General features: G+C 40.8%; 1 protein-coding gene and 1 pseudogene across 6 annotated transcripts in view; one reads left to right on the top strand and one right to left on the bottom strand.

The window, feature by feature from the left end:
- VPS13D (vacuolar protein sorting 13 homolog D) overlaps positions 1 to 25,109 on the top strand; it is a 282,547-nt gene that overhangs the window by 167,818 nt on the left and 89,620 nt on the right. For 5 of the 6 annotated variants that reach the window (XM_054438655.2, XM_054438652.2, XM_054438651.2 and 2 more), the window contains 5 exons: positions 2,174 to 2,323; positions 3,622 to 3,718; positions 5,819 to 5,967; positions 17,100 to 17,234; positions 18,672 to 18,839. In XM_054438655.2, coding sequence (XP_054294630.1) covers positions 2,174 to 2,323; positions 3,622 to 3,718; positions 5,819 to 5,967; positions 17,100 to 17,234; positions 18,672 to 18,839 — 699 coding nt within the window. Of the gene's footprint in view, positions 1 to 105; positions 1,117 to 2,173; positions 2,324 to 3,621; positions 3,719 to 5,818; positions 5,968 to 17,099; positions 17,235 to 18,671; positions 18,840 to 25,109 lie in introns of those variants that run through there. The other variant, XM_063659624.1, reaches the window with a different exon arrangement.
- LOC129022847 (small nucleolar RNA U3) lies at positions 11,170 to 11,248 on the bottom strand (annotated as a pseudogene).

The raw sequence follows: 25,109 nt of genomic DNA, 5'->3' as shown, positions 1-25,109 counted from the left end.
CTTAGAGGCTGTGGTGAGAAGTCTGGTTTTATCCTAAGGGAAAGGGACACCACTGAAGAGTGTAAAGGAAGGGGATGTATGACTCGATTTATATTTTATTGAAAGATCACTTTGGCTGCTGTATAGAGAATACATCGTATCGTAGGAGGAAGGAATGGAAGTAGGAAAAAACACTCCAAGTCTCTTGCCCTTACCCCTGCCCTGAGAACGAACCGAAGGAAAGCATTTCCGGTTGTACAAAAATGTCTGTTTGGAAATCCCTGCAATACAATGGAGAGGTCAGAGGAGTCGGTGCCAGAAATCTCTGCATTTGTATCCCACCTCTTCCACTTACAAGCTGTGCAAATGAGGGCAAGTAATTTAACTTTTTTTCTTTCTTTCTTTTTTTTTTTTTTTGAGACGGAGTCGCATTCTGTTGCCAACATAATTTAACTTCTTTAAGCTTCTGTCTACTTGTTTGTAAAATGAGGAGGAATAATACCTAGCCTTTAGGGGTTTAGGAAGTGATATGATAGGGGGTGTGTGGAAAGTACCTGCAGATGGTCTCTTAGGGGTACCCAAAAAGATGTTCTCTCCTCTTTCCTCTTCCTGGTGGTGAACTTCGATGTGAGACAGAACAGGAAGATGGCTGCTTCCTGCAAGGAGCCTCTAGACATCCATGCATGTCTGAGTGTGGCAAGTGTCCTCAGTGATGGCACTGATCAGGGCTGCGTAAATAGAGTCAACCCTAATGCCACTGACTTAATTGTTTCATTCCTGAGAAGGGAGTTGACTTTGGTAGAGGAAACTGTTACAATTTGGTAGCCATTTGAGCTCCTGGTTCTCTAATTTAAATTGTCTTGAAGGAATTTGGAGCGAGAGAGAAGCATGGATAGCATAGTGTTTAGGTGTGCTGGCCTTGGGGTCAGACAGACCTGGATTCGAGTTCTAGTTCTGCCACTGACCCTAAGCAAGGGCCTCTCTTCTCAGCTTCTTCATCTTTGATATAACGACAGAGCTCGTGAAGTTGTCATAAGGACTGCAGCAAACCCTTAGTTTAACCACCAGCATTACAGGTATGATGTGACTTGGGATCATGCATATGAAGTGGCTAGCATGGAGCTTCGCACATAGTATCACCTGTTTTATTTTTTTAATTAAATTTTTTTTTTCATTCAGCAGGTCTTGGACTTAAAAAATTACTTTTTTCAAATAGTTGATTTTTTTTTTTTTTTTTGAGACAGAGTCTCTCTGTCGCCCAGGCTGGAGTACAGTGGCGCTATCTCGGCTCACTGCAACCTCTGCCTCCTGGGTTCAAGCGATTCTCCTGCCTCAGCCTCCTGAGTAGCTGGGATTACAGGGGCCCACTACCATGCCCAGCTAATTTTTGTATTTGTAGTAGAGACGGGGTTTCACCATGTTGGCCAGGCTGGCCTCAAACTCCTGACCCTGTGATCCACCCGCCGCAACCTCCCAAAGTGCTGGGATTACAGGTGTGAGCCACCACACCTGGCCAATAGTTGGTTTTTTAACCAATGAATGAAAATTGTATATAGTCGGCTGGGCACGGTGGCTCACGCCTGTAATCCCAGCACTTTGGGAGGCCAAGGTGGGCAGATCACCTGAGATCAGGAGTTCAAGACCAACCTGACCAACATGGAGAAACCCTGTCTTTACTAAAAATATAAAATTAGCTGGGCATAGTGGTGCATACCTGTAATCCCAGCTACTCAGGAGGCTGAGGCAGGAGAATCGCTTGAATCCAGGAGGCAGAGGTTGCAGTGAGCCAAGATTCCGCCACTGCACTTCAGCCTGGGCAACAAGAATGAAACTCTGTCTCAAAACAAACAAACAAACAAACAAAAGTTTATATTCATCGTGTACAACATGATGTTTGGAAATATATTTTTATGTTGTGGAATGGCTAAATTGAGCTAATATATGTATTGCCTCACATACTTATTTTTTTGAGGTGAGAAGACAAAATCTATTCTCTTAGAAAAGCACTCCCCTAATGAAATTTAGCGTCTGTTATTATGACTGCCCTTTTGTGAGCTGCTACTGAGATCGGGAGAAATGACAAGGGTACTTTCTGAGCAACCTGCGCGTTATGAGGCCCCACTCAAGCGTAAAAATGAAAACTGAGCCACTGGTCTGTTTTTGTTTTTGCTTTGCTACCTTTCCGTGGCCGTAGGTGGACAATCAGCTCATTGGTACCACGCAGCCTTTCATGCTCTATGTGACTCCCCTGAGCAATGAGAATGAGGTCATCGAGACCGGCCCAGCTGTGCAAGTCAACGCAGTGAAGTTCCCCAGTAAGAGTGCACTGACCAACATCTACAAGGTGGGCTGGTGGAGGAGGCTGGTGGGTTGATGCCATGCTGGAAAGTTGATTTGTTCTCTCACAGCCAAGTCTCAGAGCAGCAGTGCCGGGTGCTGATGGGAATAGCTCTGCAGGGTTAAGCCACATGTGACATAAGAGATTGTTTGGAGGAATTGACAGGAACTCCTCCTTCTGGCCCTTTGTATTCTCAGTTGTGTTTTCAGTGATCTTGCAGGTGACAGTTTGATAGTACTGAATCCATATGGGCCAGAGTCCATATTCATCAGAGTGAAGTCACTGTAGGAAAGTATAGCATCTTCTAGATAGGTCAGGACCAGGCATGATCCAGATCTATTATTAAAAATAGAATAACCCCAGCTGGGCTCACTGGCTCTCACCTGTAATCTCAGCACTTTGGGAGGCTAAGGCGGGTGGATCTCTTGAGCCCAGGAGTTTGCGACCAGCTTGGGAAACATGGTGAAACCCCATTTCTATAAAAAATACAAAAATTAGCTGGACCTGGTGGCAAGCACCTGTAGTCCCAGCTACTTACTTAGCAGGCTAAGGTGGGAGGTCCTGAGCCTGGGAGTTTGAGGCTACAGCGAGCCGCGATCACGCCACTGTACTCCAGCCTGTGTGATAGAGTGAGATGTGCACCTGCGCACATACACACACACACACACACACACACACACACAGAGAGAGAGAGAGAGAGAATAACCCTAAAATATTGGGAAAGGGCTATGATGGGTCTGACCTTGAGACAGACGTGCTGCTACCTAAGTTACCACACTGTTTACCAAAAGCAGATAGTTACAAATGATAAACTTTCTTTCTTGGAGGGGTCTCCACGCACAAGCTAGCTGTTCCAGCAGCAAACTCTGGAAAAGTGGGAGCCGACCAGGGGTTGCTTCCCGTATTTCTGGTCCTTTATCACCAGTGCTGATGGGACCAAGCCTGCCTTTAGCCCTCAGATCCACAAGCCCAGCCATGCTGCTCCTTAAATTAGCTGCCATCCATCTGAGCACACACCATAAAGTTCATCCACCACAGTGCATCTGAGGCTGGAATCCTGACTAATGAGGCCCAGATTGCCTGGGAACCAAACAATAGAATGGCAAACCATCTATTAAACATCTTTTGGAGTTTTTAGTTAATCATAACAATATAAAGAGAGAGAACCCAGAAATAACTTGGCATTGTAGTTATAAAGCCACATGGTTAATGAAAGCATACTATGTCATTGAGGCCTTCTTAATAGCACAGATGAATGTTCCTTCTGGTGTTCACACTTTAAACCAGAATTTCTTTATCTCTAGCATCTGATGATCACAGCTCAGAGATTCACAGTGCAAATTGAGGAGAAGCTGCTCCTCAAGCTGCTAAGTTTCTTTGGCTACGATCAAGCAGAATCAGGTAATGTTGAATGTTCTATGTCTGTGTTTGGGAATTGGTCCAAAGATGGTATTTTTGAGTCTGTTTGTAAAAATAGGTAGCCCCTTGGTGTCTGATAGGCTCCCTTTCCACATCTCAGCCTGAGCTAGGAAGCTAAGGCTTGTGTTTCAGTTGTGCTTTTTCAAAGTATTACTTGTCTGAGTTATCTCTGTGAACTAAAGGAGCCATTCAGAGGGTCTTCTGGAATCCTGGAGTATCCGGTGGTACACCTTTGGGAAGCAGTATACTATTCCTCTTTGCTTTGCATTTTTTTGATTCATCTGCTCTAGGATGACAGAAATGATGTTAGTCATTTAGCAAACCACTTTGTTTCCTAACCTTTGTTTATTAAACACACTCCAGGCCAAGAATCAGAAATCCCTTTGGCAGTTCCTTTGGTTTAGTTGAGAAAATAAAATTGGCTAGCCTCAATTCATTAACTTTTGACATCCAAACCCTTGTGCCTTTCTGTAATTACAAAGGTTTCTACTTATTTACTCTCTTCTTTGTAGAAGGGAGTAAGATAAGCTATTGAAAAGCCCAGGTTTCCAGCAGCGCTACAGAAATAATTGAGCTGTTGCTTCTTTTCAATTCCTCATCACAGCCTTTCCTTCCGCTCTTAGATGGGCTTTTCATGGCTGTGTATACAGCTTAGAAAAAAGTCAATAATACTCAGTCTTTTGAAGCCTAAACTAAATATTGAGCCTGAAGAAATGATAAGAAAGAGGCTTTTATGTTTATATGCCCATATTGGTTTGAGAAAAAAATCACTGGGAATGTGTGTACACATGTACATACATAGACACAATGCAAGAAAAATATTTTTGTTCTTTTTATCCCAGATTTAGAATTTAAGCTTTAAGAGTATTTGGGATCAAGAGCAAGATCCTGTCTGTTTAATGCTGTGTTTTCCACTTTGGGTTAGAACGCCAGTGTTTATTTGTGTTCAGACAGCCACTTGGGAGCCTGCCTGCCAGGTATCCATTCTGTTTTGGTACCTTCCTGGGAAGTTTTACTTTAAATTTGATTCGACATGCTTTTCTTGTAAATTTTCTTATAAGTTGCTGTAATAAATTTCTCCTCAAGCATGGATTTAGACTTTTGTAAAATCCTTGCCTGCCTTTCATTGAAGTGGGAGCTGACTAAGGGGTTGCTTCCCATATTTTTGGTATGTTGTCACCAGTGCTGATGGGATGGGACAGAGGCAGCATGCAGCCCTCAGATCCACAAGCCCAGTCCTGCTGCTCCTTAAAGTACCTGCCATCCTGTCTGTAGCTGTTTCCGCTTCTCAGCATAAATGGGCAGGTCTCTGTTGCAGTATCATTTTTCTGTAAGTAGCACTGATAATAGCTTACAACATAAATGTGTTTGATAAGTAGGTATGTGCAAGCTCTCTGGTTTTATTTCCAAGGCACGTGAAGCCAAGGCAAAATATGCTGCCCAGTTGGATGTGCATACAGCATCAAGTGCAAAGAGCACATTGCTGTGTTGTAGCCCATGCTACTACTTTTATTTCATGAGATGGCAAGTAAAAAAATCTGCCTTGATTGTCCTATTTAAATGAATGTCCACCATTTGGGAGACAGGGTGCTGCTTGTAGTGATATTACGTCTTTACAGCCCGCAGCCTGATTCTTTTTCAGGCATTTATGTTTCACTCAGATTCATGAATTGGTGATACTCATTTTGATTCAGTTACACTGCACTCCAAGACCTTATTTGGATATGATCCTAGGAAAATAAATTTAGATAATCTGGGTCATTGATAATAACATTGCTAACAAATACACCTGTGTCCTTTGGCTTTTCCATCTGGATGATTTTTTCCAAAGATGACATCTGTTGGATGGTATGGAGGCACAAGTTAACGTGCTAATCTTTTTTGATAAACAACATAAAACAGATCTACTCTCACAAAGAATGGCATCAGAATACTATACATGTCACCGTAACCTCACAAACTAAATTGAGAGTGATAGATGGTTTCCTTTTTTTGATGATTTTTTTTCAATGTGAATACAAGTGTTTGGATCATGAGACTAAGAAATTCTTTTTTGTTTTTTTAATTCTTCCTTTGTACCAGAGGTGGAAAAATATGATGAAAACCTCCATGAAAAGACAGCTGAGCAAGGTGGAACACCAATTCGATACTACTTTGAAAATCTAAAAATCAGCATTCCTCAGATCAAGCTAAGTGTGTTCACCTCCAACAAGCTCCCATTGGATCTTAAGGTGAGCTGCTATTTGGGTAAATTTTTTTAGATGATCTTTCCTTGGAAAAGAATGAGTGTGTTTACTATTTGTTGTTTGTTGTTGTTTTGTGTGTGTGTGTGTGCTTTTTTTTTTTGTCCCTCATCATCATTCATAGCAGACATTTTATTTTTACAGATTTCCTTTTTCAGAAGGTTTATTGACTTACGTGTATTTGTCTTTTTTTAAAAAAAAAAAAAACTTAAATATGACATTGCCAAAGATCTAGGAGTAGCTCAAGAGATTCACAGATAATTCTGTAAAACCCATTTGCTCTCTGTTTAGCTCCTGGCTTACCTCAGTGAGATAAAAGCCTTTTTCCTAAAGTTGTGTCCAGGATCAAGAGAAAAAGCAAAGTCAAGACAGCCCGAGGCCTGCTCACCTTCCTACTTCTTTCTTCCTAAGTATCCACCTCTTTTTGAATGATTGTCACTAGGATTGTCTACTAGGAGTGTTTAACGTAGACTCAGCCCACTTACCCACTGGGATGTGTCCTCCTCTACCACCACATCAGGATGAAACCCTTAGACCATCTTGATGACTACTTACTGGACACAGCCTGAACACCATCTTCATTTTCAGCAATAAAGTTTATCTTCGTTGAGGAAGAAAGCTGGGATTCAAATCCAAGCCTGTCTGACTCTAAAGTCTATTTTTTTTTTCACTATACTATGCTTCCCCATAGAACATAAGGAACCAGAGAATTTTAGACCTGTGAGTCCTCAGTGATGTACTTGCTTGGTAGACAGGGAAATTGAAGTTCAAAGTGTTTTGTTAGTCAAGCCTGTGTGGCTAGGAAGTGATAGGAGCAGGAATGGATCCAGGGGTGTTAGAAAGTCTTTCCTTAGTTTGAGTCAAAGTCAGTCCCCTGCAGCTTGGACCCATTCATTCTGGTTTTTCATTCTGTTGCACTTAAAGATGATACTCAAGACCTCCATCTTCCTACTAACCACCAGTCGAGGACTCTTCTCACTGCCCCATGCTGCCTCCTCTAAAATGCTACAAGATAGTCATCTTTTTGCGCAGGAACAGCTAGAGATATGAGCAGATAAGAAGTAAGTCTAGGGTCCTAACTTAGATGCCCGCAGGAGCTGTGCTGGCGATGCAGTGAGTGGAGCTGCACACCGGGGTGGTGTCGTGTCTGCCCGACCAGGAGTGCCTGCTCCATCTGAAGGGGCCGCCACAACCCGCTCCAGCCGCTTGTTGTCATGGGGGAATGTGAACCTGGTGTTTCCAGATCTTCAGATTTTTAAAGAGAAGCCGGAAATCTGGATTTTTATGTGGAATCTCCTGGTTTTTAAACATTGGCAACCAATTCAAGTTTTTTGTTTTTTTTAAACCTTGTGGGCCTAACAAAACACATGTGTGGGCCTCATGTGGCCATGTCTGCCAACTCACAGCTTCTAAAATCGACACACAGGTAATGAGACAGTAGTCTGGTCAACATCAGATCACATTTGGGTAAGGGTAGGGCAAGGGTGACAGCATTGGGGTGGCAAACTGGGGCCGAGCTGCAGGGAGTGCTGGTGGGGACCTGGAGCAGGAATGGCTCTTGCAGCCATCTCCGGAAGAGTGCAGCGTGCCCTTCACTCACTGCCCTGTCTGTTTCATTCGCTTTAATTTCATGTTTCCCAGGAGATTAAAGATACTTATAGTTAGCATGGGAGTGAGGGGAAAACCATGGGAAAACCACTATCTTGCTAATATCCACAAGTATCCACTTGACTTGTGTGACCTTTGGAATGGGTTTGTTTGATAAAGTATATATTCACCCAGAGCACTTGGCACTTGCCCAGCAAACCAATGTGAAGCATTTCCTGAGGGTTGAAGACTTCTTGTTTTTAAAATCATCTTACTAAGAAACACAGACACCTCACTATTCCCTTCAAATTGCTCCCAGCAGAAAACTCCCCAGACTGAGAAAAGCAGTCTGATTTTCTGCAGTTGAAGTAGCTACAGCCCCCGCCCCCCCCCAGTTACCTGATGGTTGTGCGTGCGCTCGGCATACAATCAACGAAATCATTTCAGTTGAATGTTTCATCTGGCACTGAACTGAAGGAACATTTTCAGGGCATTTTTCAAATCATTGTGAAACAATTACATGGAGCAGCCATGTGATGAGGTGTGTGGGGGGCACGCCGAGTATAGTAAGTTAATGTTTCCAGCAGGGTGCGGGGAATTGGGACTAAAGAGTTAAATTCTCAGCTTGTGGGAGTCACATTTTACTGTGTCTTGAGTCTCCTAGTGGAGTCTGGGACTCATAAAATAATGTCATTTATTCAAAGAGTTTTCTAACAGAGTAATATGCCTTTATTAGTAGCTCTTAGAAAGGGTACTATGCTCTTTTAGATGAATATATAATGGCTAAAAGTATGTGCTTAGAAAATGGAGTCCTGTCCCTGAACAGGAGTCACGAGAGCCTGACTAAAAGGTAAACCACGTCTTTGGTATTGAAGGAATAATTATCTTGATTCTCCTGACTCCAGGCCAGAAGTGACTGTCAGAAATCTCAGAGGGAAGTCTCTTCAGGTTTACACTGAGGGTACATTGTTGCCAGATATAGTGTCTGTTCAAAAGGACTGAAAGCAGTTTCACATCTGCTATCTCAATTGGATTCCTTACTCTGCGATGGAAGAATGGGGAGATAATAGTCCCATTTCACAAATGCAGAGACCAAAGCACAGCATTCCTGCCTGACTCCCCATTCTCTCCATTCTCCCAAGTTTGCGTGTTAGAAAGTGGCAGAGTGATATTGAAAATGCCAGGTAGTTTATACGTGTTTTTGGCTTTTTTTAAAGATCAAAAGAGGCCAGGAGCCTTTAAAAGGTTTCATGAGGTGGCCTACAGCAGTCCTTTTTCCATTTAGAGCATTGGGGTATTACAAAAGAAGGGCTTTAATTGAGCAATCTAGTTTGGAAGAAAACCCACATTTTAATGGTCAGAGTGAGAGGGTGGGGGTTAGGGGGAGTTTCGAACAAAGACACTATTTAAAAAGCCTAAAACTGTCTTCTCAAAGGCTTGAAATAATTTGTTGGGAAACTTCAGACCCTTTACTTTTTTCCTTCCCTCCCTAAATAAAAACCAGATTTGTTAAAAGGAAAAAAGATCCAGTATTGTTAATTGTATTTCAGAAAGTGCCAGAGAGGGAAATATCCCTGTAGTTTTAAACATTGTCCCAAGAGGGAAATAGGCAAATACCCTGCTTCACATAAACAGTCTCTATGTACCATAAATAAACCTTTAAAGAATGAATTCCAGACAGTTTTGTTTAGTGCAGGATAAACTAAGAAAGGAAAGGACATGGCCGAGGGAACAGCTTGGGATCTGAGACCTTATGGTATATAGACAGGTATTTCTTCTTTCAACTCGATGAAGTTTCTGGAAGACTTCAGCAGTTTTCGTGTGGGGAGGTAGAAATAGACAGTTTCCTATTTTTATTAGGAGCTTATGAACACAGGATTGCCTTCTCCAAAATCCATTTTATAACAGGAAACTGTCTGCTGCTTGAGTAAATAAGCATCAACTTTGTATACTACTTACTGTATTTGATTAGTCGTTTAGTTACTACAAGAATAAGCCCTGTTTGGCTCGTTCCCTCATCTCATCGACTTTGACTGACCAGATTAACCTGAAGGTGGCAGAATAATTCATACCACTGGGCTATATCTCAGCTTTTTCAAATGTGGAGTCCCAAAAGCAGTAAATGACTAGGTAAGGATAACTTTTACTTAAGGGCCAGAATATTTCCTCGATTCAGACCAAGCACCTTAGTCATTCAGAAAGATAGTAGTGTCTATGATGAAGGTTTTGACATTTCAGTAGAGGTTTCAAAGTCTTTGCTACTTTGTGTGGTTCTTCTTTAATATTTGGTTGCAAGGACGAAGTTGGGGTATAAAAGCTTTTTACCTTAAGCCTTTGTTTTGATCTCATTTTCTCTTCTCTGAGAATAAAGTAACGCTCAAAGTAGTATTGGCAAAACAGAGTGCTGAACTGATTGTCAGTACCCTGTTTTCCCAGCGTGTTTATTTTATGGCTCTAAGCAAAGCAGTTGAGCTTACTGAACGTTCACTCAGTTTCTCCGCCAGTGAAATGAGGAAAATAAGGCCTGCTCACGTACTTTATCATCACTCACCATGAGGTGGGGTGAGGCATGGGTGAATGAATAGCAGAACATTTTTCAGGAGAAATAATATCCTCTATTCTGGCTTTCAAGCTTTCTACCTAATAGGTAGTTGCTATTGTGAAAATGCACATATTCAAGTCTAAAATCAGGTAGCTAGCCATATGACTTTAGGCCATCCACTTAACATTTCTTGTTTTATTTTTACCAAAGAGAGAGAGAGAGGGAGAGTTAGGCTGAATTAACTTGATGTTGGACTTTTTTGGGGGGTGGGGAAGACAGAGTCTCACTCTGTCACTCAGGCTGAAGTGCAGTGGCACGATCACAGCTTACTGCAGCCTCAACCTCCTGGGCTCAGGTGATCCTCTCACCTCAGCATCCCAGGTAGCTGGGACTATAGGTGCGTGCTACCATGCCTGGCTAATTTTTGTATTTTTTTGTAGAGACAGAGTTTTACCATGTTGCCCAGGCTGGTCTCAAACTCCTGGGCTCAAGTTATCTGCCCACCTCAGCCTCCCAAAGTGCTGGGATTACAGGCATGAGCCGCTGGGCCCAGCTCAACTTGAAGTTGCTATTAATCTCTAAAATATTCTGAAATTACTTAGCAAGAGGTTATCAGTGACTTCCCAAGGCACCAAATCCAGTGACCTTGCTCTCTAGCCTTATCTTTGTAGCATCCTCTGCCATTTTGACACTGCTGACTTCCCTGTTCCTGACATCTGTCCTTTCTGGTTCTCCTCTTGCTCTGTTGCTTCTCTGCCTATTTCTGTTTTCTTTTATTCTACTTCTTCTTTTCCTGATCTGTATGTTAAAGGTCCAGATTTTTCTCTGTGAACTGTCTGGTTATGTCACTTGTCTATTTTTCTGTCAGGTCTTTTATCTCTTCTAATTTTAGAAGCTCTTTCTAAAAGTTATGTCTTTGGTGAAAGTTGCAAGTATTTTTTCTTCAGCTTTTTGTCTTTTTACTTTGCTTTTGGCGTGTGTGTGTGTGTTTGTGTTTAATTATACAAGAGCTGTTTATTTTTATGTTGTCAAATTTATTAGTCTTTTGCTGTTTCGAATCTAATTTTTTTTTGAAAACTACATGTTCAGAGAAATTCTCTAGTAACAAACTGTAGAAATGATCCCTGAAAGTATAGTCTTGAATCTGAATTTTGAGTCACAAAAAAGTTTTCCCTTCTCCCTGGTTTTAAAAAATTTCACCCTTTCTTCCATTATATGATTTAATTTCAATTAAATTTATTCTTGCTCCAAAATAATTCAAGGCAGTCTCAGAAGACACATGCAAAAAGATTATAGGTAAGAAAACAGAATAGAAATGTCATTAAGTTGCATATGAAATTTTAATATATAATAAAGAGACTTTAATTCAGTGGGGAGTATATAGACTTTTCAATAGTGCTATTATACTAAATCACAATAGAAAAAATATAAAATTAGATTTATTCTTGACACTTTATGTAAGGATAAATTCCAAGTGAATCAGAGATTTACTGGTAATATTAGCATGAAAAAGTATTTTTATATTCAGTAAGGAAGAGTATTTGGCATGCCTTGTAAACACCTTGAAATATCAATCATTTTAAATAAAGATATAATCAGAAAATAGACCCATATCCAGAGATTGTTAACCAGCTTATAGCACACCCAGGCTAGTTGAGAACTTCAAGAAAAGACAGATGGTGGGGGCGGGGATGGGGAGTGTCCATGTGAAGCCATTGGAAAGCTACCGAAACAGCCAGGACTGGAGAGTTCAAGATTTATGAGAGGAGAGAAACTCAGTAAGGTGAGCCCAACATTTATTTTGCTTTTATTCTTGAGACTTTTTCTGATTTGTAAGCAGTGTGGGGAGAAAGGTGAAGAAGCCAAGCAGAAAGCAGCTGCCAACAGGCAGAGAATGCAAGTAAAGCTTTTGGCAGTCTCATGGGGCTAGCAAAGCAAAACTTAGACTTCATTGCTACTAAGAGAGCTGGTAATTGAAGGGCTAATATCTTACAGAGAAGGGACAGGCAGAAAACAAACACCAATAATCTGAGGTACTTTCTTTCTTGAGATATTTGATGTTTTCTAAGTGACACAGTCTGAGAGAACTCAAGCAAAAAGTGGCAGCTAAGAGGCTCAAGAACTTAAACAGTCTTTTCAGCAGTTTTGTGGTACTAGGGAGATTAAAAGTGGAGGAATGGCATTGGTTTTCATTGAGACTGCTAAAGGACTACACCAGGCCTCATAAGGACTGAAACACGCCAGAACTTAGATAAAGACTGAAACACAGCCTTGAGAAAACCCAAACCCTGGTTGATTTAGGCATTATGCTTCTTACTCTAACTGCCTGCCAGAAGCTAAAAACTCATCCAAAGTCTCTGTAAGTTTTCATACAAAATGTTGTATTCAGTCACAAATTACCAGGCCAAGATGAGATGAGACCAAGAGAAAAAACAAACACTAGAAACAGAACCATAGATAAATTGGATGTTGGTATTTTTAGACAGAGAATTTAAAATACTATGAATGTATCTAAGAAGTTTACCAGAAAACTATAATTTTTTTAAAAAAATTATTAAATAATGGAAAATTATAGACCAGCACTTTTTTATGAATATAGAAGAAAGAAATCTGAACAAAATATTAGTAAATCAAAAACAGAAATATGTAAGAAGGCTAATATAACCAAATTGGGTTTTTTCCTGGAATGCACGTTCAGTTTCACATTTGCAGATAAATTTGGTATTTTACCACATCAACACGATAAAATAGAATATGATTATTTAAAAATGCATAAAAGCCGTTTGACAAAGTTTAACATCCATCTACAGTAAAAATTCAACAAGCTAAAAATAGAAGATAACTACTTTAATCTGTTTAGGTCTATTTATTAAAAAGCTACAACAAACATCATACTAATTGGTGAGATAGTAAAAGCTTTTTCTTGAGATGAAGGAAAGATACCCATTATCACCACTTCTTTCACCGTTACACGGGAGTTCAGCCAGTAAAATGAGTCAAGGATGATCTTTTTGAAAAAGAAGTAAAAGGTATAGGAGTTGGAAAGGAAAATAAAAACTTCGTTATTTGTAGAAAACATGATCGTTTACTAGAAAATCTAAAAGTATTTTCAGATAAGTTATTAGAATAAGTAAATTTAGTAAGGTCACTAGAGACGGTATAGAAAACAGTTGTATTTCTACATGTCAGCAATAATAACAGAGAAAAGAAAAATTTGGAGGCTATTAAGAAAACAGGTCTGGGTGTGGTGGCTCACACCTGTAATCTCAGCACTTTGGGAGGCCTAGGTAGGAGGATCACTTGAGCCCAGGAGTTCAGGACCAGCCTGGGCATCATAGGGAGACCCTGTCTCTACAAAAATGGAAGGAAGGAAGGAAGGAAGGAGGGAGGGATAGAGAGAAGGGGGGAGGAGGAGAGAGAGATGAGAGGGAAGAGGAGGGAGGGAGGGAGAGAAAGAAAACATTAAATACTGTATCATTATCTATTTTGTGTAACAGATGACTCCAAAATGTAGTGGTTTGAAACAACCACCATCTTATTTGTTTACAATTCTGTGGGTTAATAATTTGGACTAGACCTAGCTGGGTGTTTCTTCTGCTGGTCTCACCAGTGGTTGTTCATATGGCTGCAGTCACCTGGCAGTTAAACGAGACTAAATGGTATGAGATGACCTCAGTCCCATGTCCAGCGGATTGGTGCTGGCTGTCAGAAGAACCCCTTTCCACATGGTCTCCCATCTTCAAGGAAGCTACTCCCAGCTTCTTCACATGGTGGAAGCATCAAAACAGGCAGTGCAGAAGCTCCAAGCTCTCTTGAGGCCTAGGCTCAAAGGTCACACATTATTATATCTCTCGCATCCTGTTGGCTGAAGCAAATCACAAGGCTAGTGAAGATTCAGACGGAGGGAACATAGACTTCACCACTTGACAGAAGATGCAAATAATATGTGGTCATTTTAAATCTACCACAGGTATCTAAGAATAAACCCAACAAAAGACATATAAGACCTCTACACAGAAAACAATTAAACATTATTGTGAAAAATTAAAGACCCACATAGATGAAGGGACATACCATGTCAATAAGTTGGAAGATTCAGTAAAGTTGTCGTTGCTTCTCAAATTGATCTGTAGATTCAGTACAGTCCTGATGAAAATTCCAGCAGTTTTTTTGGAAGCAAATTGACAAGCTGATTCTAAAATTTCTCTGCAGTTGAAAAGCGCAAAGAGCAGCTAAGGTAACCCTGGAGAAAAAGTACAAAGTTGGGGAGAGCTTACCCTATTCGATTTCAGAAATTATTACAAGACTACAGTAATTAAGACAGTGTGGCATTAATAGAAAGCAGAGCAAAGTGAAACAGAAGAGAGAATCCAGAAATGGATGTATAATACCATCACGTGACTTTTGACAGCATTTATGCCATACTGCAGTAGTGGAACGGATGACCTTTTCAATAAATATTATTTAGTCCAATATTTATCAGAAAAAAATGAATCTTGGCCACTCCCTCCTACCATACATAAAAATAAATTCTAGGTGGAGCATAGATTTTAAGTGTGAAGAGTAAAACAATAAAACTTGTATAAGTAAACATGGGAATATCTTTATGACCTTGGTGTAGACAATAATTTCTTAACCAGGACACAGAAAGCTCTTACCATATCAGAAAATATTGATAAGGCAGATTTCCTTAAAATTAAGACTGTCTGATCATTAAAAGACACCATTTAAAGAGTAATAAGACAAGTCACAGAATGAAAGAAGATATTTGCAACACATCTGTTCAACAGAGGACTTGGTATACAGGATATATAAGAACTCTTACAAAGCAGTAAGAAATAAAAAACAGGAACTCACTACAAAAATGAGCAAAAGACTTCAATAAGCACTTCACAAAAAGATACCCAAATGGCTTATGCATTTAAAAGTTGCTTAATCTCACTTCTCAACTGAAAAGAGACTACGCTGAGGTACCATTACACACCCATCAGTTTATCTGTCAAAACTATACTGAGATACCATTACACGCTGTTCAGATTTTCTGGGTGTTTTTTTGTTTGTTTGTTTGGGTTTTTTTTGTTTGTTTGTTTTTGGTCATTGTTTAAGTGACAGGGTCAGCCACGGTAATCCCAGCAATTTGGGAGGCTGAGATGGGTGGATCACTTGAGGCCAGGAGTTGAGCAACAAAGCGAGACCCTGTCTCTCCAAAAAAAAAAAAAAAAAAAAAAATTAGCTGGGCGTGGTGGTATGTACCTGTAGGGGGAGGCTGAGGCAGGAGGATCACTTGAGCCCAGGAGGTCCAGGCTGCAGTGAGCCAGGATCCCGCCACTGTACTCCAGCCTGGGCAACAGAGACTTTGTTTTCTGTTTTGGAGAAAGAAAGAGTGAGGCAGGGTCTTACCCTGTCACCCAGGCTAAGCACAGTGGCATGATCTCAGCTTAGTGTGGCCTTGACCTTCAAAGTCCAAGTGATCCTCCTCCTCCAGCCTCCTGAATGGCTGAGACTACAGGTGCACGCCACCATGCCCAGTTAATTTGTAAGCTTTTTGTAGAGACAAGGTCTTACTTCTTCACCCAGGCTGGTCTTGAACTTCTGGCCTCAAGCGATCCTCCCACCTCAGCTTCCCAAAGTGCTGGGATTACAGGCATGAGCCACCGCTCTTGGCCAGAATATCTTTTTTTCTTTTTTAAACGATCTATACCAAGTGTTGATGAGGATGTAGAATAACAAGGGATCTTGTAGACTGCTGAATGGTGCAAAAACTGCTTTGACCACTTTGGAAAACTGTTTGGCAGAATATATTAAGATTGTGCATGTACATTCTTTATGACCCAGTTCCACTCCCAGGTATATGTCCAAGAAAAATGCATAAATGTGCCCCAAAAGACATATCTAGGCAGGGAACAGTGGCTCACAGCTGTAATCGCAGCACTTTGGGATGCCAAGGCAGGCGGATTGCTTGAGCCCAGGTGTTCGAGACCAGCCTGGGCAATATGGTGAAAACCCTTCTCTACAAAAAATACAAAAATTAGCTGGGCATGGTAGTTTGCACATGTAGCCTCACCTGCTAAGGAGGCTGAGGTGGGAAGATCGCATGAGCCCAGGAGGTCAAGGCCGCAGTGAGCTGTGATTGTGCCACTGCATTCCAGCCAGGACAACAGAGTGAGATCCTGTTATCTAGTCTGCCATAGACATGTCTAGTGTTGTTTATAGCAGCATTATTCATAATAGCAAAAAGCCTGAAACAACCCAACTTTTGAACTTTTCATCAATAATGGTGGTTAAATACATTGTTTTATTCGTGCAATGGAGTATTATATGGCAATGGACGTTAACAAACTACAGCTATATGCAACAGTCTAGGAAACTCCCATATGTAATGTTGTCTATGAGAAGCCACCTACAACAAAGTGCATACTGATGATTCCATTTATATGCAGTTTAAAGCAAAAGAACTTACCTGTGGTGATAGATGTCATCATTGTGGTTGTCTTTGGGGAAGAAGGAGGGAGGAGGGAGTGGGAGCGTGCTCATGGTGAGTGGGCTGCTTCCAAGATGGGGATAACAGTCTGCTTTCTGATCTGATGGTGGTTACATTATTGTGTTCACTTTGGGAAAAATCATTTGGGTTTTGAACTATACATTTGATTAGTATACTTTTCTGTGTGTGTGGTATATATCAGCCAAAAAGTAAAACATGACAAACAGATACAAAACAGACTAAAAGGAATTATGACACAAACTGATAGTGTTTATTTCTGTGTGATATATGTGACTTGGGTGATATATGTCGACTATATATGTATTTTTCCCTAGTATTTTACTTTTATAGTTATAGGGAAAATCCTTGTTTATAAACATCAAAACCTGACCCTTATCCGAAAGTTAACATGACTTGTAGCTTTAATGGAATCTAGAATTATAGTATCACAGAAAGCCATCATATGACTTAAGTATCTTAAGTATGTCATTTCCTTTCTTCCCTAATTAGGCCCTAAAAAGCACCTTGGGATTTCCTTTGATACGGTTTGAAGACGCTGTGATTAATCTAGATCCATTCACTCGGGTACATCCCTATGAGACCAAGGAGTTCATCATCAATGATATCCTCAAACATTTCCAGGAGGTGAGGCTTGGAGAAGTACTCATTGGCTGGAGCATAAGCAGAATGTTTGTTTTAGTTGTTTGGGAATTTTGGTTACTAAGACATTACTATTGAGAACCCAATTAAACATTTCAACTCTGTTGTGTTACGGGTCAGGTCGCTTCCCAAGAAGCCCGTATATGTCATGAAAATCCTGAGATAGTATATTTGACCTGGGAGCTGTTAGTTTCATCCCTCAGAGCTAGTCTGAGGGGTTCCTGCTAGATTAGTCATGACTCTTAATGGTTTAGTTGATGCTTTAATAATAACAAAATAATGTTTTTATTTACCAGGCATGGGCCTTTTTTCAGCAACTATACCCATGTTCTTAGAGTCTATGGGATCCTGCACTTGGGTTGAACTTGAAATTTTTTAAATCACCTTGGACATTTTCCATTTTGTATTTATTATCCAGACTGCAAAGATCAAAAAGTAAAGGCAAGGCATATTCTTCAATGAATAGATAGGTCAAGATCATATCAAATTTAGTAGCTTTCAAAGTTAAAATATATTTTATTCTCACTTCCTTTTCTCCATTCCCCGTTTCCTTTTTTGACTGTCCTGATTGGTGATATTTCCACCTAACTAAGGAAAGTGATACAGCAGATATCACTGGAACTTGGGATCAGGCAATTGGAAGTATAGAAATAGTGGAGGGGGCCAATCATGGTGGCTCACACCTGTAATCTGAGTACTTGGTGGGAGGCCAAGGCAGGAGGATCACTTGAGCTCAGGAGTTCAAGATCAGCCTAGGCAACATATTGAGACCCCATCTCTACAAAATATAGAAAAAAAAGGTTAGCTGGTTGTAGAGGTCTTGCCTGTAGTCCCAGCTACTTGGGAGGCTGAGATAGGAGGACTGCTTGAGCCCAGGAGGTCGAGGCTGCAGTGAGCCACGGTGATGCCACCTCACCTCAGCCTGTGTGACTGAGACCCTGCTTCAAAGAAAGAAAGAAACAGTGGAGGTTTGCTTGATAAGTCTCTCCATGCCTTCTTCAGGCCCCCCACCCACACCACAGCTTATGAGAGGAGCTGCAAATCTACCTCTCTTCCTCACTTTCCTTTTATAATTCTCCCTGCTGGTGATTACTTCTCTATTTGTAGGCATGATGAAAAGGAGAGTATGATGTATATAGTAGCAAATACTCATAAGAATGCTTCCTGTTTCATAGCTATTTTTATTCTTCTAACTGGCTTGGAAGAGTATGTGTATTGGGATACGTGTATTGGGAGAAGCTTAGGTGGTGCTCCTGAAAGGACAGGAGATTATTTTGCAGTTGATGAAGATTAAAAGCTAATTACTTGTAGTAATGAGAATGGAGGACAAAATAGATTTCTAACCTTTTTGCTTGGGACACTGGTATCTGCAAATATAAGTAGATGCTGATTGGACTTTTCTCTTCTTGTTTCATTTGGCAGGAACTCCTCAGCCAGGCAGCTCGAATCCTGGGATCAGTGGATTTTCTTGGCAATCCTATGGGGCTTTTGAATGATGTTTCTGAAGGGGTTACTGGACTGATAAAATATGGAAATGTCGGGGGCCTCATCAGAAATGTTACACACGGAGTATCAAACTCTGCTGCCAAGGTAAGGAAATAGAGGTGAAACTCCATTATAATTAACCTCATGAGTCCTCTACAGTACTACAATTTCTTTTATAGTTAATAGGCTGTGAGAAGTTATATTCATGGCTTTTGCTTCATTGCCCACATGCCTTGTCTTTTCCTCACCGCCAATCACCTGCCACCAGGTGCACTGAGTCCACCTCTGAAATACCTCTTCCTCCTTCCTCTCCATTGCCACTGCCTTAGTCCAGGCATTGCATATCTCTTACCTGGGTCACTGCAATAGCCCCCAACACCCTGGACCTTTCACGATGACCCCTACACCTTTCACTGTGCCACCAGAATGAACTCACTGGATCGTGCCATTCTCCTGCCTAAGATCTACCAGTTATTACCCACAGTTTACAGGGAAAGTTCAAGCTGAAGTACAGCCTTCTATAATGACACAACCTTTTAAGCCGCCTGAAACCAGCAGCAGACGGACAGTGATGTCATTCTCCAGTATCTTGCATCTAGTTGACTGGTTTGTTCACTGACATCTTAATTCGTGGACATTTTCTTAGTTCACTCTGTATTTTCTGGCAGGAGTTGATTATATGCGAAGCTGGAAAAGGTGAAGCGAGTTGAAGGTAGTTGCTATTTGACATACAGCCCTCTAAAGAGCTCTGCTTTTTTGCTCTTCCTTTCATCTCAACACACTTTTCTTGTAGAGACTGGCTTTTTCATGAATGAACTCATTTGGAGGAAACACCTGTGCTCTCTGCTTATTTACTGTGGAGAGAGCATTTTTGTAGTGAGATCATAGGTGTACTTGCGCCACAGGCTGATATGACATAAAAGTAGCTTTACCAAAGAGATCTTTGTGGCACCATGTAGAAATGTATCTTGAAGAGGAGGTAAGAGAGTAGAGTTGAATAGCATTTCTCTGTGGTATGGTGTTCTCGTTAATAATGTGTGAAAGCTGAGAATTTATTCTTTTTTCCCCAAACTATTTTCTAGGGATGATAGATTGGTCAGATCAGTTCTGTAGGATTATCGAACCAGACCAAAGTGTACTGTTTGGCTTGTGGTTCAAAATAAGCAACAGTCTTTTCTTTTTCTTTTTTCTTTTTTTTCTTTTTCGAGACAGAGTCTTGGTCTGTCGCCCAGACTGGAGTGCAATGGTGCAATCTCTGCTCACTGCAACCTCTGCCTCCCGAGTTCAAGCAATTCTCCTGCCTCAGCCTCCCAAGTAGCTGGGATTACAGGCGCCTGCCACCACACCCAGTTGATTTTTTGTATTTTTTAGTAGAGACGGAGTTTTGCCATTTGGCCAGGCTGGTCTCAAACTCCTTACCTCAAGTGATCCACCGACCTCGGCCTTCCAAAGTGCTGGGATTACAGGTGTGAGCCACTGCACCCAGACAGCAACAGTCTTTTAGAAAGACTTTCCCACTCATGGTTTAAAAGCAGTGAGACTCAGGTTCAAAGTCTGAACTAGCGTGTACTTTTCTGCCTTGAATCCTTTCTCACACTCCCATGTTCCCTTACCCCTCATGCATCATAAACCCTCATAGTGGTAACACAGATCCCTCACTCTTCTTGCTTTAGCTCTTGGACTTGATATAAATGAATGAACTTAAATATTTAGTTGTAAATGCCCAGTTAACATATTTTATTAAATTTTATTAACTTTATTGAATTCTAATTGACATAAGAAAGTCTTCTTGGTTTTATAATTTCTTTCTTTGTTTTTGTACCCTGGGCTTTACCATAATTTTAAAAGTGAAGATGCTTATGGTGTAACAATAAGACTTCCTCACTGTGGACTAGAAATGCACCTACTTTACAGGTTTATTGTGAGAACAAAATAAGGTAGGACGTTACAAAAATTTTGAATTTTCTTCACAGAGTGAAGAAGATAAATAGGTCATTACTTTGACTGTAGTATTTGCATCAAGACTTGAGTCACCAGGAAGCCACTAGTGCTCTGGAAATGAAAACCAATCTATTATGAACTACAGAGAAGGAGGGTCGGGGACACTGAGAGTAGGAGAGTCAAACCCCATCTGGGCCAGTTTGACTCTTAGGAACCTCCATAGTTCACTGGGTTAAGAATGAAGAAGCTGTTCACGTGCCTGTGACATCTCAACAGGAGAGACCTCCTAGGAGTTTCTCCAGGGTCTCCTGGCAACATCCTAGTGAAAGGATTGGCCCTTTATTGTCCTTGGTTTGTGGAAGTCTCGTTTGTTTCCTGGTTTTTCTGTTTTCCCTGAAAAACTGTTTTTGAAGCTTGAGGGTCAGCATGAGATTATAACTTAGGCAGAAAGAAAGGGCAGTGTCCTCCCTACCCCCATCCTCATCCTGGATCTATATGAAGGCCTGGGGGCAGTGACAATACATTTGATTGGGTATCATGCTTTGTATGTTGCCAGATTTATATAAGGGTATTGCTTTCCAGGGAACGAGTCCTCTTGTATGGGAACTTCCCTTCCTGTGGGGTTGGGTTCCTTCATATAGTTGTCTTGCCTTTAATAAGCTACTAGTATTGGAGCCACAGGCTGCACCTGAGGGGATTGCTATGTAATTTACAGGCATAGATTGTGTATTAGTCCATTCTTGCTTTGCTCTAAAAAAATACCTGAGACTGGGTAATTTATAAGAAAAGAGGTTTAATTGACTCACGGTTGTGCAGGCTGTACAGGAGGCATGACGCCAGCATCTGCTTCTGGCGAAGTCTTAGGAAGCTTCCAATCATGGTGGAAGGTGAAGCAGGTGTCTCACATGGCAGGAGTGGGAGCAAGGGAGAGAGGGGGAGGTGCTACATACTTTTCAACAGCCAGATCTCACGAGAACTTGCTCAATATCATGAACACCAAGGGGATGGTACTAATCCATTCATAAGAAATCCACCCTTGTAATCCACATACCTCCCACCAGGTCCCAGCTCCAACATTGGGGATTATCATTCAACATGAGATTTGAGGGACAAACACCATACTATATCACATTGCTTAACATCAGGGATACATTTTGAGAATCATTTTACTAGGTGATTTCATTGTTGTGCGAACATCATAGAGTATACTTACACAAACCTAGATGGAATACAGCCTATTCCACACCTCGGCTATCTGGATAGCCTATTGCTCCTAGGCTGCAAAACTGTACGGCATGTTAAAGATATCTAAACCTAGAAAAGGTAGAGTAAAAGTATGGTATTATAATCTTATGGGTGGATTGTCATATATGCAGCCCATAGTTGACCAAAATGTTGTTTGGCACATGACTGTATTTTGATACCAGCAATCTTAGGTGTGTTTATAGAGATGTAAAAACTAGTTATATCTCTAAGATGAGAAAGCAAATAAACACAAAATTACCACTTCTTATAGGAAATGGTAGATCTAAATGGGTCTATCAGTTGAATACCCATTCAGGTCATCTGTGATTCTGCACGTATGTGGTTGGACTAAAGATATGCATTTTCTTGTAGTTTTGTGGGTTGAAATCAACCTTTAAAGTTGTTTTAGGGGAATATTTTGTTTGTTTCTCTTTCTGGTGTTTGTACTTTCTCAAACACCAGAGGAGTTTGAGGAAGTACAAATGACCACAAGAATCAACTGTTGGCCTGTGTCAATTATTGCTTTAAAGGGTGCCTGAGTTCCAGTGATTAAAAAAGGGTCAGAGGGGACAGAACCGCACCTCACTGAGCCTCTGCCAGTGCACTGCACTTTACTGCAAAGACCAGAGGGCTTTAGCCTGGTTGAATGGGCTTTGAGTGTAGTGGAGAAGTTCATAAACCTCTTAAATTAATTGTAAATATTGTATAAATGTGCATTTTTCTGGGATGAGGGTCCAATGTTTCTTTTGTATCATCAGGGAAAGATTCTTGCCTCCGAAGATTGTAAGCCATTATTATAGACATAGGCTTGTACATTGAGGGGAGCTTGGGGCTGGTAGTCAGGATGCCAGCACTTTAATTGTATTTCTACCTTTAAATAATCTTTTCCTCTGTTAAGAGATTTGTTTTTAACATTTATGAAAAGATGATGGTAACTCCCCCTGTCACACTGGCCTGAGGAGCAAAAGAGATGAAGTATATGAAACCCAGTGAGGAGTTAAAAGGAATTCATTCTGTCACATAAGAAGATAATAGACCTGTAGATTTTAGTCATCTGTGGATAGATGCACAAATTTTAAATTTCAGGTCTATAGTGTATCCACTTGTGGAATTTCTCATTTCTTTTTTCTCCCCCCAGAGCGTTCCTGCAAAAGGAACGTCTCATTTCATCTCTGTTGTTTAATTTATTTAATATTGGCTTCAAGGAAATATAAATAGGACATAACCTATGCCCTTTTATCTCAGTTATTTCTCTTTGCCTTTCTTTCTCATCTCCCAACCCTAGAAATCAGCATATGGATTCAAATCTGAGATTTAAGTCTTAGCCACCAAATTGTGAGCATCTAACCCTTGACTCCTCTGCCTGGGTCTTGGCAAGATGACTCTAGCCCTTAGCGGAACTTCAAAGATCTGATTCCATTCCTGAGGTCATGGCAAGGCAATCGCTTCTGGAAGGACTTCTCTGAATGTGATTTATTTAAGAAAATGACAGCATTTCATATTCCAAACCCATATCAGAGGAGAAAGTTTCTTTCTGCAGCGTGAGATGCAAAAAGTATACTTTCTTCCAGTTGTGTGTCATGTGAATATCTGCAAGAGCCTCTAACGTCTTTTAAAGGCAGAGAACTGGGAAGGCCCCCTGTTGATGAAATTTCCTCTCTTATAGACTCTAGCTTCATTTGTACCTTCCTTCTTGTGTGATATTTTCACATACATAGCTATCCTCAACAAAATAAATAAAGTACTTCTTAAATTAATAAAATCTCAGATATTAACAAGACAGCAAATGATCCCACTGTCTTTTCTGCCCCTGTAGAAACTGTGTTTGCTCTGCACAGCTGTTATCTGGTCTTCCTAAGGGAAGAAAGCCAACAGCATACTTAATTTCTTCCAGCAAAGGAGAGAGGCACTTTCAGTCATCACTAATGAAATCTCTGCTCATTCTGTCCTACTTGCCATCCCCCTTTTTTTGAGACAGTCTCACTCTATCACCCAGGCTAGAGTGCAGTGGTGCAATCTTGGCTCACTGAACTCTCTGCCCTCCTGGGTTCAAGCGATCCTCCCACCTCAGCCTCCAGAGTAGCTGAGATTACAAGCATGTGCCACCATGCTCGACGAATTTGTATTTTTAGTAGAGATGGGGTTTCACCATGTTGGCCAGGCTGGTCTTGAACACCTGACCTCAAGTGATCTGCCCTCCTTGGCCTCCCAAAGTGCTGAGATTACACACTTGAGCCACTGCGCCCAGCCTCATCCCCCTCATTATGTCTTTATCAAGTCAGTATAGGATGCTTTTGATTCTGGGTACCTTTTTGATCCCATGTTTGTTTTGATTCTGTGTTTATGAATACAGATATTTTCATAATTTGTCATGTTCTTTACAAATTATTTTCATAGTGGTTATTTGCTGTTCATATAAATTAGAATTCATAGTTCATTGTTTGCTACATGTTAATTTTACTAATAACTTTTATAGTTGTATGGTAGTTTTCTATTTTTCTCTTCTGCTTTGTGGTATTTATTTCTACCAGGCCCAAATTTCCCAGCTCAAATTCTGCAGATCAAATTTTTGTCAAGGAGATGTGAGTTTTCTGCCAGTTTTTAGTTAATGCATTTTATTCTATGTTGTTTTAGCCATTGTTTCATTGTCTTAAATCAGTTTTGTTTTTTATGAATTTGACAAAGATCTAATTTTTTAGGTGATTTCTTGGCGCAAACAGCATTAGTGGGAAAAGGTGAAATACTGCACTTCATTGTGGAATACATACTAATATATAAACATTTGTTGAGCACCTCCTGTTGGTTAGGCTTGGTGGGAGACCCTTTATATACATTGTCTTCTGTATGTTACGCTCTATTCTGCCAATCAGGAAACTGGGAGTTAGAGAAGTTAATTCTTCAAGATCACACAGCTAGAGGTGACAGGGGTGGATCTGAATCCAAGTCCGGCTAATTTTGAAGGTTTTTTTTTTTTTTTTTTTTCTTACAGGATGTTTTTCCTTTGTGTTTGTAAGGCATTCTTCTAGGCACTGCAGAGAATATGAAACATTAATTACTGCTGACTTCCCACCAGAAGCCTCTTATTTGACGTCACTGTGTAGCTGGTCAGTGACCACTATCATAGCATTCTTGGCACAAAGCAGGCCCTCAGGAAGTGCTGGTGCCCACCGTCATTCTTGTGTTAGGTTG

The sequence above is a fragment of the Pongo pygmaeus genome, chromosome 1 (assembly GCF_028885625.2).
Source record: "Pongo pygmaeus isolate AG05252 chromosome 1, NHGRI_mPonPyg2-v2.0_pri, whole genome shotgun sequence".
Taxonomy (NCBI): Eukaryota; Metazoa; Chordata; class Mammalia; order Primates; family Hominidae; genus Pongo; species Pongo pygmaeus.
Note: the sequence above shows the minus strand (reverse complement) of the source record. Positions and strands in the feature narration are given on the sequence as shown.